The 14,492-nt window shown below is 34.3% G+C and overlaps 2 protein-coding genes and 1 long non-coding RNA gene across 3 annotated transcripts; 2 read left to right on the top strand and 1 right to left on the bottom strand.

Annotated features, from left to right (window-relative positions):
* The first annotated feature begins 1,471 nt into the window (after positions 1-1,471).
* LOC127245798 (17.8 kDa class I heat shock protein-like) lies at positions 1,472-2,329 on the top strand. The gene has a single exon (XM_051266848.1). The coding sequence runs from the start codon at positions 1,652-1,654 to the stop codon at positions 2,126-2,128; it is 477 nt and encodes a 158-aa protein (XP_051122805.1). The 5' UTR covers positions 1,472-1,651; the 3' UTR covers positions 2,129-2,329.
* LOC127245797 (uncharacterized) lies at positions 2,153-4,605 on the bottom strand. Its single transcript, XM_051266847.1, has 3 exons — positions 4,324-4,605; positions 3,497-3,868; positions 2,153-3,413 (listed from the first exon to the last, which is right to left on the bottom strand). The coding sequence occupies exons 1-3, from the start codon at positions 4,603-4,605 to the stop codon at positions 2,781-2,783; spliced, it is 1,287 nt and encodes a 428-aa protein (XP_051122804.1). The 3' UTR covers positions 2,153-2,780.
* LOC127245799 (uncharacterized) lies at positions 3,281-12,877 on the top strand. Its single transcript, XR_007837487.1, has 11 exons — positions 3,281-3,418; positions 3,503-3,888; positions 4,355-4,845; positions 4,928-5,119; positions 6,173-6,747; positions 6,897-6,982; positions 7,434-7,919; positions 8,016-8,195; positions 10,832-10,882; positions 10,988-11,270; positions 12,348-12,877. It is a non-coding gene; the product is annotated as an uncharacterized LOC127245799 (long non-coding RNA).
* Positions 12,878-14,492: the final 1,615 nt, after the last annotated feature.

The raw sequence follows: 14,492 nt of genomic DNA, 5'->3' as shown, positions 1-14,492 counted from the left end.
TAAATCGGAGATAAAAAGTGAGATAAGATGAATAATTTTTAAGCAAAATAGTGTGAAATTGTGAAGGATCTTCTTTTCCTAAAAATTTGATTTGTATACTAGTTTTAGATATGTTTAATTATGTCCTTATCTATAATGCAAATTACGTACATCCTAGCTATAAGGGATGATTGGGTGGTACAGGGGTTTACTTAGTACATTTTCGAACACCGCTGAGAATTTTTACGTCATTCAAAAAAAAAATAAAAAATATATATATATCCTCCACTTAATACTATCACTTTTTATTTTATTTTATTTTTTTTTATTTATCAAATTCAAATCTCAATCATGATTTTATAATAATATTCTCAATTGAAGAATACTTATTAATAGTCGATAAATACTAACAGATACTATATTTTTTCGTAATATTATCTAAATACAAATAGATATAACAAAGTTTTAAAACATGATTTTTTAAACAAAATTTGCAAACTACAAATAGATTTTTTTTGATATTTTACCTACATTTTGTCCATCTATTCTCACTTGTTTTCATTTAAAAGGCCTTGTAATTTTCAAAAACAATATACTCCATAAAATAATACTACCTCCGTTCCGCATAGTGCGTGTCTGCTATACTGTAAATACGGTATTTTAGGAGAAGTGTAATTAGTAGATAATTAATAATGTATTAGTGAAAATAATTATTTTATAATATAAATAATTATAAGTTAAAATTAAGATAATTAATTAGTTTAATTAAAATTAAAATAAAATAAAAAGTTTAAAATGAGATTAAAGTGTGTAATTATTTTTTTAAAAAAAAGTAACATGGTACGTAGGACGGAAGGAATACTTTTTATGTCTTATAAAATATATTTATTTTACTGTAGATATGAACATTTAGAAAGAATATAAGTAACTAAAATAATTATGTTATGATAAAAATTATTATAAGTTAAAATTAAATATATTAAAGTATATTGTCGAGTGTAGAATGACTGTTTTATCTAAAATTTGAAACGGTTCAAAAATACATTATTGATATATTTATACAGGAGTCCATAACCCATATAGTTATTTTTCTAAGAAAAAAACAAATTATATAAATGAACAAAAATAATAAAAATAAATATTTTATATGACACAGAAAGAATAATTTATAAAAAGTACTCCCCCGTTTTAGAAAAAATATTTTGTTAAAAGTGGGCACAAAAATTAAAAATTAATATTTTTATTTATAATTTTAAAAATAAATTAAGGTAATAATTAAAAATAATTTTAAAAAATATAAATAATTTTGTTATAAATAAAGATACTAAATAAAAAAAAAACAACCATTGGACAAAGGGAATATTGATGTAACTATGTATCGATTTATTCCATACAGCACAATTCTAAAATTGTTTAAAACTATAAAAAGAAGAATTGAATAAATAAAATTTATTATAGAGGTTGCTAGAATGATCTCGCGTCGTCTAGGTAAGCGTGAACCGAAGCCGCCATAAGCTTTCTTCAGAATGCGCCGGAAATCGCCAGAACACTTCAATAGCCACTATAAGTCGCCTAGCAGGCCTCGGCGAAGAACACCACCAAATCCCCAAAGCAGTAGAAGCAATCTTCAGTGTCCAGAGAATCGTCTAATTCTTCACTCGAACAGGTGAGAATGTCTCTGATTCCAAGCTTTTTCGGTAACCGCCGCAGCAACGTCTTCGATCCGTTCTCCTTGGATGTTTGGGATCCGTTCGAGGGATGGCCTTTAAACTCGGTCGCTAACGTTCCGTCCTCGGCTCGGGAGACCACCGCCATCGCCAACGCTCGCATCGACTGGAAGGAGACGCCGGAGTCGCATGTCTTCAAGGTAGATGTTCCTGGACTGAAGAAGGAGGAGGTCAAGGTTGAGGTGGAGGACGGCTCGATCCTGCAGATTAGCGGCGAGAGAAGCAAGGAGCAGGAGGAGAAGAACGATAAGTGGCACCGCGTGGAGAGGAGCAGCGGCAAGTTCCTCCGCCGCTTCAGGCTCCCGGAAAATGCGAAGCTGGATAATGTGAAGGCGGCGATGGAGAACGGTGTTCTGACGGTTACTGTGCCTAAAGGAGAGGCGAAGAAGCCGGACGTCAAAGCCATTGACATCTCCGGTTAAATCTGTCACATCTATACATATATATACATACAATTTCCTGCTTGTCATTTCCATTTCCGTTGCTCGTTTCCTTGTCTCGCGTCGGTGTGTTTGGCTTGAATAATGTCTATTGCCTCTCTGTAATGGATCTGTGTTTGGATCGATGTGTTGAGTGTTGTATGTGATATTGGTGTTGCTTTTGAACCGGTATAATTTCTTCAATTCCTTCCTTGCACAATTTCTATCTCATCATTTCTTCAGAAGTATTGCAAGTAGAGATATCATATAATTGAAGCCTGTAATTGATAATGTGGATTTTGCATTCCAACTACTGGATTGGAGGTTTGTTCTGTTTCTGAACCTTCATCTATTCCCCAATTCCTGAGGTTTGTGTTGCAATTGAACATTTATCGCCATTGATTTGTATATGACAAGCACAGTGTTATCTACTGAAGTCTAATTTGGCATTAACAGGTGCGCCGCCGAGTGGCCGGCCGTCGACTCCACCTCCGGCTAGGTATGGTTAATTTTGTGCACTGGAACTGACATTTCCTTCTAGATTGTTCCATAGCGTCCGTATAGAGCAAAACTACTTGCATTACAGTGAACTATAATATCTACAGAACTGAAACATGACTTTTCTGCTGCACAATTTACATCTCATGCTTTATATTTACCCCAAATTGTCTTCCTCGACAGCAACAATTTTCACCCCTTTTCCGCCATTATTGACCTTGCTCCTGAATCCTAATCCCCTGTTTTTCTTCATTTTCTCTTCCCCAAACACACCACATGATTTTTCATTTTCATTCTGATGGTTTTCTTGATCTTCTCTTTTCAGGTCTGCTGGAGGCAGGAAGAAGTCCATGGACAATCCCCTGACATTAAAGTCCACTTCCTCTACACTCCACACTTCCTCCATCCTCGTCCTGGTATGGCTTTCCGACCCCTCCCCGTACCGGAACAGCGATACCTGAGTCCTGCCGGAATGTGCTATATTGACGCCATTGATTGTCCGGTAATCTCTAATCACTGACTCCATTGTTGTCTCCCACATAACAACATTTTCCCGTGTCTTAATTCGCAGCAAATGAGTGTCCTCTAGCTGGACCAACAGCCCCGTTCTCTGGCTGAAGCTCCCCCATATAGTGTGCTTCATTATCTCCACATTGTTGCTGCTTCTCGCCTTCAGCGCCAACACCTCGACTTCGCGCCTCAGCACGAAGCAATCCTCGCCGTTGATTGCCTTCTCCCCGATGCAGATAGCGTTGGAGAACAGATTCGCCGTCAGCCGCGGATCAAGCCCCTGTTGTACGACGCCGTTAATTGTTTTTTTCTGAACATTACATCGATCATTGTTCATTATCAATGTAGTTTGTTTTAATTTACCTGCAGGGATCGCCGGAGGGGACGAGGGGGGCCGCGGGAGGCGTGGGAGTTTTGCCAGGGGGTCTGCCGCCACGCAACCTTTCCGTTGCTTCCGGCGCTTATTTTGCAGCCGGAGAGGATCATTTCTAGGCTCCATAAATCAGGCCTTTGCTGCCACAGAACGAATCCGCCGACGTGTCCGGCGCCGGACTTCATATTCTTTGTCTTCGCCGCCCTCGAATTCTTGACACCATTGTCGGCTCCTCCCACGAATTCAGATGCCGCCATTCTCACCTTCCCCATTACATACATACTGTCGATGGAATCGAGGGCGTGTTCTCCGCCGGCTGCTGCGATGTACTGCTGCACTATGTATTTAGCCATGGCGCTCTCCTGCAAGTGCACCGGAAATTGTAAGAAGTTCAATCTCTTTACACACATTTTTAACAAACGAAATATTTTTGTAGTTAGAATGTGTCACTTAGCAACAATTTATCGTCACTTTGATAAAATTAGTTTTTATAGCTAAAATTATTTAGCTAAGAAAAATCATATATATTTTATTGGTAAAATTCTTTTATTATAATTTTTATTTTATAGCAAAAGATTTTTAGTTAAGAAATCATATTTTCCTAGCTATATTTCTTTTTTTAATTTTTATTGGTAAATATTTACTTTTTATTACAGGAAGTTATATTTGGTCGCTACAATACATGGATCCGTTGTAAAAATATTTTTGTTATGAATTATTATCTTTTGGTACAAAATTTTTTTTAGCTAAATTTTAACCTCTTTTTGTAGTGTTCACGATCATTCTTCAAATGTTGTATGAATTCGAATTCACTTACAATGGGAAAGCCTTTGATGCTTTCATTCAAGGTACGATCGGCTTTAATTGGTGACGGAATCAGCGGAGCCCCGACGACTCCCAGCAGGAGCTGGACCTCTGCCATAGCAGCGGCGGCGCCGCTTCTCTCCACCACCTGTGGCGACGCCGCCATCCAGGCCTTCAGATTCTGCCACGATTTATTACTTCCCTTGTCCGAGACAAACATTTCCTCCGGGATCGGAACCTCCAGCACCGTCTCCAGCGCGTCTTCCCTGTCCACATTCCGACACAATGTCCTCATCGGAAAACCAGGTTTGATTTCTTCTTTTCTTTTTCGCTAAAAGTTTTGATGTAGGAATTAACAAGTGGAGAGAATCCAGATGCAATCTTGGCCCTGGATTTATACATACATTCGATCGAGGAGATTAATGTAACAGTGATGAAAAAGACGACGACCATGGGCCGCCACCAACGTGGGAGACTTTGTCTGTGTCGTCGTGAAGGCACGCTGCTCTGTCAATGGCGGATACCGACAATCATGGTAATAATAATTAATAAATTGATTATAATTAATTATAATATTTCATAACATAAAAATAATAATTATAATAATAATTGTGGAGGCGTTTGTCTTCGAGGGGACAAAGGGATCGAATTTTATGCCCAATGTTTTTCCGGTACATCACTTCTATCAAGCAAAGCTGCGGCGGCGACCGACATCTTAACCTGGTCTGTTCAGATGCTGCCACGTGTCCCAGATTGACGGCTGAACTAACGCCCCTCAATCATGCCATGCACGTTCGCCTTGCTTGCTGGTAATGGTTTTAGTACTCCTTTATGTGTTTTTGTTTGTTATGATCGTATTTGTTTAAGAGAGATGAAATTGGGGGAGGAATAATTTCATTCTAATCTGATAAGGATAAGATTCGTTGGGGTTTGTGTGTATGCGTGCGGATAGTTTAAGGATTTTCTGGCAAATGGGATTGTGTTTAATCACGTAATTAATTTGAACTAAGTTTTAGGTTTAGGTTGAGATGCAGTTGGATTAAATAATTTACTCTCTCTGTATGAATTTTTCGTTCTTTATTTACATTGGTGAAATCCAATGTTTTTAGAAACTAAAAATAAAAATCGAACATTTAGACATTGGATTACTAAGATGAGTCTGTTTTTCATAAACAAGTATTTTATATATTTAAATTTTTCTATTTTTTAGAAAAAATTAATTTATTTTAATTGTAAATAAATAAATATTTTTCTATCTTTTTGTATTACATCATATTTAAAATATTTAAATATGTATTATAAATTTATTTTAATTATATATTAATTTTTATTTTATAATTATCAACTATACTATTTATATTAAAATATAATAAAATAAAATAATATTATACTTTATTATTAATAATTAATTAAATTTTATTATTTGAGAAGGCCCATCCTATGCCTAGAAAGAAAGATTAATTAGTAGTTACTAGCATAATCCTTGTAGAGAATATGAAATGCAAGTGGCGCGGACTTTCTTTTACTTCAATAGATTCTACACTTGGGCTTTATGGTTCTTGGATTGGGCCTTTAATGGGCCTTATTTGAAACATTCTCCAATAGTTTTGATAAATCTGAATTTTGTTTCTTGATTGAAATGTTAAGAATATTATCATTAAATTTAGATAAAAAAACAAAAAAAACACACACATGGACTATACCACACGGCCCAAACCGCATTTACGTACATAGCATGTATGTGTGTATATATATATATATCAATATATAAAGCGGTTTTCAGCACCAAAAACCTTCTGTAAACCTTCTGTTTTGTTGAGTTTTCTAATGTTTTGCGCATCATCGCTTCGCCATGCCTGGAGATGTGGGGGACGTACTCGCCAAGGAAGCCGGACGGAAGAAGGCATCAGACGCGCAGGAAGTAGCCTGGAACTTTGTTGTTTCTATTGGAGGAATGGAGGAGGAATCCACCAAGGATGGAATAACAAAGGATGTATCAAACGAGAACGGAGAATCGAAGGATGTAACTGCGTTGGTCGGAGGAACGAAGGATGTATCCAAAGAGAACGGAGAATCGAAGGATGTAACTGCCTTGGTCGGAGGAACGAAGGCTGTATCCTCCGAGAACGGAGTATTGAAGGACGTAGCTTCCCCTGCCTGGCTGCCTTGGTCGGAGGAACGAAGAGCGGAGGATTGAAGAATGTATCAACTGCGGACGGAAAAGAGGAGGACGAATCAACCCTGCACGGCTTTGAGCGAGAGGAAAATGTATAAAATCAAGCTCGGGGGAACAGTTAGACCTCACCAGCGCCACTTCTTCCTTTGCCACAGGACTTATGAAACCTGGCCAGTATGGTTCAATCAGAAGTCGGCCGATCTGCTCCCTCAGCTGTTTACCAATGAGCACCAAATGGCCCTGAGAAAGGCTCCTATAGAGGTATCAATGCGGTTATGATATATAACTTAGATGCTCTTATATATATATATATATATTATGATTAGTTTCTAGCAATGAATAATGACTTAGGCAGCACTTGATGATTTTTATTTTCTAATTCTGAATATAGTATCATCGTATGGTTGCAGAACCGCCTGGCTATATGCCAGAGAAATAAACATGCGAGGATCTACGATGGAGATGTCCTCATATTTCCTGACATGCACGTATACAGGTCTGACCTTAAAATTGTCTGCTATCGGCACTAGCTGTTCCATATGAACTTGTTTATGATAATACCCGCTTAATGATCTGCCTTTTGAGAACTTAAAATGTTAACAGAGCAAGTTCAGTTATGAACTTGTTTATTATGATCTACTTCAGGCTGTCTTTTGAGAGCTTACAATGTTAACAGAGCAAATTCAGTCGTAGGATTACTGCTTTTTTCATATATTTGTATTTAATTCAGTTCCTTCATACCATCCTTAAGCACTAAATTGTAAGAGTGGCTGCTCTACAGTTTGCACTTGGTTCAAGTTTTTATTTTTTTCCCAATGGTTGTTTATTTACTTATAAGGCCAGATCGTGTACATGTTATTTTAGAATTAATATTGAAGGGTGCCTAATTGTCTTCTCTTGATTACTTACTGATGATATATATGTGATTTCTCCTTTCTCATATGTAGGCGGCTGAAACCCTCACAAATCAGAGGATTTGTAGATGAAGTGATGATTAGGGGCAAGAGATGGTCATCGGGGGAGTTGGAAGAGTTGACTGGTTCATACATCTTTATATGTACTCGTAAACTTCGAGATAGAAGATTTGGTGCTTGCGGCCCAGCATTGATAAAAAAGCTCAACGAAGTGATTAAAGCCAAGGATTTGAAGCGTAGGGTGTTTGTGATTGGGTGTTCACACACAGGAGGAAACAAGAATGCAGGCAATGTGATTATTTTCAGTCCTAATTCTCAGGGAAAAGATTGCTGGCAATTGGTGAGACCAAGATTTTTATTTTTAAGGATTCATGTTAGGTGTTATTCTGCAAGGAGATCATAGATGATTAATTCTTTCTCTAATTACTACGCAAGTATGGATACGTCAACACATAAGGATGTTGTTGAATTAGTCGAGGAACATATCTTAAAGGGTGAAATCGTCGATAGGCTTTGGAGGTTTAGCAATAATTCTCTCTTGACTATATACTTCTTCTTATCTTAGATTGATAACTCAGATTCAGATTCAGATTAATGCATAAATTATTAAATCAGGGGCCAAGTGGACACTAGTCCCGGAAAATCTGATGACTCAGGTAAGGCCTTGTTTGATAGCCACAACCTATGAAAAAGAGATGCCTCCGGAATTGCGGTTATTATGTCGGGCATTGCTTCAGCTGCAGCTGCTACTATTGCTACTTTTGGCATCTACCGAAGAAGAAGAAGAAGAAGAAGGTAAATTCAGCTTTCCTTAATCTCTTTGCCATGCTTACATTTTACAATAAAGAAAAAGCTGTAGTAGTAATAATATAAGTAAGTAGTCTTAACTGTTGGGGATTGGTCTTGAAGTTTTTGCTGTTATTTAGCCTCTTGACATTGATAATGCATAAGAAGGGTGGGTAAGGTAATTGCAGTTTATGCAAGGTATATTTTGAGAATATAAGTAACTTCAGTTTGGGAATAAAACTTAAACCCTATGTAAATACTAATATTAAAATAGTATTTTTGTGAAAAATATTGGTCTATTTAGTGAAGTTCATGATTTAATGGCAACCTCCCTGTTGTTTGAATTATTTAGGTTTATGTTTTGAACCACAGACAATTAACAAATATTGAGTAAGTTGAGAGTTGTAGTTGGAAATTCTTTTGAATAATGGAATGTTGTTGATTAAAAATATAGATATTTCTTTATTTTAATCTTTTAAAAATTGTTCTTCAAATATTGAGGTAAGTGGAGCTAATATTTAGGTAATGGATTATTTAAGTTTTTATTTTTTGAAACACACTTAATTAACAAATATTGGGTAAGTTGAGTGTAAACAAAATATTATTCAAATTAATTTCTGTGTTTCAATTGTGTTAAATGGGAGAAATCAGTTTGTAATGGTTGTATTTATTAACAATTTTTTTTTTCTTAATATTACCTTCCATATATATTTTTAATATAAAGCACCTGTGAGTAATTTTTAATTATTCTACTATTTTTTTCGAAATTTCTAAAGTGTGTTTCATTTGGCTCTTGAATTTTTTAATTTATAGCCTGAACACGGTGAATGGGGAGGTCGGGGTAAAATTTTATATATAAAAAAGAAAAAGTTAGTGTAAAATTTTTAAAATTTTTTATAATAAAAAGAAATGTAGTTTTTCATTTATAATTAATAAGTATAAGTTAATATTCAAATTATTTATTATAAATTTATTTAATACATATTTAATTATTATATTTATTCTATATTAAATCAAATACAAATCAAAATTCTAAAAACCCAAATATTAAAACCTACTCACCCACAAGAACAAATCTTTCTTAAACTATCTCAAAATTCAAATCTAAATCTTTTCAAACTTTTGCCAAAGAAACTACCCGTGAATTTTCAAAACTTTATATTTTGATAGTAGCCTAAACGTTTGTGAATAAATTTGTATTTCAAACTTTGAAATTGGGATTTCTTGGAATCTGGATTTGGGCCTTAATTAATTGGGTTCAGTAGTTTTAACTGGGTCGGTCTCCATAATTGTAAATGTTCTTAATTCGGCCTTTAAGAAAAATGATCGAATCCAGTCTCTGGTTTTGAATTTTGGTCGTTCCGCGAAAAAATGCATGTGAAAATGGAGATCGTATTTGATCGATCTCCGAGACTCGTGCCGGAAAGTGGAATCGGAGTAGATAGTGTGATTGTTTACTGAGTACGATTGGACGACGGCAACGACAATGTGAATGGTTTGAATTTGCTGTACCAATGTTTTGTGGAGGAGGAGGATGAGTTCAATATCGTTGATTGTTAGTGCAGAGAGCAATCGAAGGGTGCGGAATGGCGCTGGAGAAGCTACTGACGCAGAGCTTGAAATTAATCCGAAATCAGGGAAGTTCTAGATGGTTCGACGATGGAACTCCTGGAATAAAATCTGTCATAACCACGTAAATTGTGCCCATTCCGAAACTAGGGTTAGGGTTTTGTCAAAAGAAAACAGGGTTGAAGACATAGTATCCCAACTGGACTAAGGAACTTACTGGAATTGCCTCTGCAAAGAGCTTTAGGAATTTCTCCCTCTGATGTTCATACGCTATAATATGTTTATTCTAATAGATTTCCACGAAATTTGAGATGTTCGTAGTGACAATTATGGTAGGAATACATTTGATTTCAATTGAGTTCTGTAGTCAAATTTATCTGTTCTTGATGAGGATTTGAGTATGTTTGTAAGTTTTGTGTGAGACCAAAGTGAGTTGTTCTTACGATGAGTTAGCATTGACTGTTGAAATTTTGGTAATTGATTAGATACAATCAATTATTCTGTTCAGTTAGTGTTCTGATGAATCAATTAGTTTGGATGTTGCTATGATCTTTTATTCCAAAACTTTGATGTTCAGTTTGTTTCTTGATGATGTTGTGATAAAATCAAATAGGCTGGCTGCTATAGTGTACGATTCCGAATTCTGCTGTTTACTTTGTGTCTTGATGGTGTTTTGATGAAATCTGGTTGCTTTAATGTTCGATTCCAAATTATGGTGTTCAGCTTGTGTCTGATGATGTGGTGATAAATCAAATAGGTTGGTTGCTATAATGCTCGATTCCAAATTCTGTTGTTCAGTTTGTTTCTTAGTGATGTTATGATGAAACCAAATAGACTGGAAGCTATAATGTTCGATTCCAAATTCTACTGTTTACATGGTGATGTTCTGATGAAACCATTAGGCTGGTAGCTATAATGTTCGATTCTAAATTCTGCTTTTCAGTTTGTGTCCTGATGATGTTGTGATTAAATCAAATAGCCTGGTTGCTAAAATGTGCGAATCTAAATTCTGTTGTTTACTTTGTGTCCTGATGATGTTCTGAAGACACCAAATGATTCTTATCCAAATTATGCAGATAAGCTCATGGGACTCCTGACGACAATCTCTAAAATTGTGGTGCGAATAGGTCAGATGCTTTACATGTCCATTTCCAGATTCTTTGGTGACTAAACTATTATGATCATCCATGACTTGATCACTTACAATCACTAACTTGTGAACCCTTCTGCAGATCATTCCCTCAACCCCTCACCAATGCCAAAACAAGAATTCGCCATTCTTGCAAAAGCATATCAGCCAGTGACGACAACGCAGACATTGCACGTGGGAATAAAACCATCCCGGGGAGGCGACAACGACCAAAAGGGGCTGCTGTCCTTCAAAGGCAATATCAGCTAAAGCCGCAAAATATGCTCTGTCTGCACGCACATGTAGTCAATCATTTCTTGCCCGGTCCCGGACAAAAACAACCACATACATGAAATGATGCTGACAAAAGATGTCTGACTCAATCGGTCAGTATTTCTTACTAGATTACCTTCTTTTTTAACTGAAATTTATTTATCTTCTTTGGTCCATCTTTCTTTGCCTCATTTTCTTAGCTTCTGAGAAATAACGTACATTTGTCAAAAGATTTGAAAATTTGGGAGATGCCTGCTTTAGTTGACACATGGAATAATTTGAATCAGTTGGTTTTGGAAATTCATAGGCAGCCATGGATGCTCTTCTTAGGTGTAGTTAAAGGTACCTACCTATAACCACCCCTTGATTTTTTTTCCAAAAATTCTAACCACCCATTATGATAATTATTTGTGTTGACAATTTTGGTCCATTGGACTTGGAAGGAGGAACCTAACATGAACATTCATTGAACCATGAATATTCAAGAATCTGCAGTAATATAAATATTTTGCGTATGGGTTAGGAATAATAAAAAGTTCAAAAAAAGACTTTCTCCTGTGTGCTCAAATGTTTGGACATAGATTTTTTTAATAAAAGTGGATAATAATGGTTACTTTTTGTCTTTTATAAGAAAATGTACAAAAATGGTAGTGTATTGTTTTGCTAAAATAAAAAGGAACGGGAATATTTGTTATGATAATTAAAAAAAAAAGTGAACATAAATTTGAATGACGAAATAAATATATATTTGTTTGATGTGATTTTTAAATATTTGACAAGATTCTCTTTACATACTCACTTCCTCTTGCAAATTGCAGTTAGATCAATTTTTGGTGGATATTGGTTTTTTTAGAAAATATCAATATATTTGTTTGGTTGTGATTTGAAATTTAATTGAAATGCTATATTGATTTGATTTTTTATTTCAATACTAGTTTTGATGTAATTTTTAGAAGAAATAGTATACTTGATGAATAGTGTGATTACAAATTTGATAAACAGTATGAAAATGAAGTTTGAAAACGTACCTAATTTAGGGGATATGGTCTGTCTCTGTTTCTTTTGAGCTATTTTAAATAAATAAATAAATATACATATAATATGGTTATCATATTTTCACAAAAAATTCTCATGTTCTATCATTGAATTTGTATCAACTGAGAATGATGGCAGCAGCAACTTTTGTTTAGGGGCGAAGGAAAAAGAAAAAGTGATACTGTGAAGCACACTAAGCAGAAGCAGCAAAGCTGCAGGCCAGATAAGTATTTTTTTTTATGATTTATTTATTTTTTATGGAATTTGTAACAAGAAAACTAGGTCCCACAAAGCACTATGTAAGAAGGAAAAGGGATAGTGAGATAGTTAGTGGATGGATCATCAAAATCAAATTCAAGATCCATGCAATCTTGTGAATTTATCCATGCAATGTTTTGACGAGAGAGCGACACATGAGCATGTTAAGAGGGATTTATTTATTTATTTTTAAATAAAAATGTTTTGTGGGCAATTATGCTTAATCATTGTTTCTTAATGACCATATTTTAATTGCTCTTTGCTCATTTTTTAGGTAGAGGGTTTATGTTTTTGACTATTTGCCCACAAATAAAGAATGTGCATTTCATCATGAGAATTCAAACACACTTTGAGGTGTGTTTTGAAATTTGGTTTTGTATTGAAATCGAAACTCTAAACAAATAAAGGACGTCTTTCGTTTTTTTTTGTTTTTTGTTTTTTTTTTATATATAAGGTATGTAGAATCGAATCGGTAATATAGGTAATATAAATATTTTAGGTAGAATATTGCTTTCTTTCATAAGAAAATAGAATTTATGGGTTTCTTCCTATTATTAGTTTTGATGGGAGATCTTTGGACATTTTTGTTTCTCTTTTTGGATTAGTTCTTGCATTATTTATTATATATTACTAAAGTTTATATTTAATTTAAAATATTATATTCGATAAACACTTGGGGTACACAAAACAATTAGTCTGTTTAGGTTATATACCCTCTTCATTTATTTTCTTCTTCATATGTTATTGTTGCTTCAAGAAAAATCAAAGTAGCCAACATCGAAATAAATGGTAGAAGTAAAGTTGCGTCGAGTTTACAAAAGTTTGAAAGTTGATTTCGTCACTGATTATATAGCACAACATATGTTAATGCTAACATATGTTGTAATATAAATATGTTGTGATATGCATAATATACGACAATCCAATACTGATTTGATATGAGATCTGTGCCATATATAGTGTTAATAGTGGGTGAGTGTTATTGTGAGTGGAGAAAAATTTATAAATCCTATAATAAAGAAATTAAAGAAAGGAAAAATAATAATTAAAGCCATTATTTTCTATTTATAGTAAAGATAGTTGCTAATTATAGTTAATGAGAATTGTTAGTTTACTAATTATAGTAAATATATGCTCTAATTATAGTGATGTTTAGTGTTCATGGTGGTGATTCACCACCTTATCTTCGCTTACACACACATCCATCACACACACACACTATATATATATATATATATAGATACGTCAAGTGCTTGCATTTTTTCATCGCCTTTTACTAGTCAAACACTATCATTACTTAATTAGTGGCATTTCTAATTCTTTTATTATTATTATTATTATTATTATTATTTCTCACCAATACAAATATATATTTATTTATTCATTCATTCATCGCCATTTTCAAATTAAAACCACCCGTTCAATTCTTTCCTTAGAAATACAATATATATACATAAATATATATATTAAATACATTTATTTATTATATCGTTTCCGGCCCAAATACAGATATTGGGCCAAGCCCACTTCAAAAAAACAAAATTCATATTATAATGATTTATTATTTATTTATTTGTTTGTTTTTTAATTAAATGGGAAAAAAGGGGTTTCTAATAAAAAGTGATAAATGAAAATCAAGTGTATATTTCCCATAGCACTTATCTTAAAAAAAACAAACGCTAATAATAAGTTAGCACATTAGACACTCAACCCCAAATCCCTTTGCTTTGCTTTTTTGTATTGTGATTTGTGATAGCATAAAGTCACAAATTCACTTTTTTGTCTAAAGTGGAGCTACATAGGAGCTACCCAAATTAAATTAAATTAGCCTGAATTAAAAAATTTCCCCCTTCTATTAATTTAATCCCAATATAATTATTTCAATTAAATTTAAAATTACTCTTAAGTGGAGCGACGACATCCAATTACGATGCGACAAATGGGCTGTCGTATCAAAATAATTTCAAGAATTCATCATAATTTACCACTGTGACAATTATAACGCAAATCCAAATGTCACATTTAGGTACATTTAACGATAA

Source organism: Andrographis paniculata, unplaced genomic scaffold, assembly GCF_009805555.1.
Source record: "Andrographis paniculata isolate CXL003 unplaced genomic scaffold, ASM980555v1 Contig25END, whole genome shotgun sequence".
NCBI classification, from domain to species: Eukaryota; Viridiplantae; Streptophyta; class Magnoliopsida; order Lamiales; family Acanthaceae; genus Andrographis; species Andrographis paniculata.
This window is presented reverse-complemented; position numbering and strand designations above follow the sequence as displayed.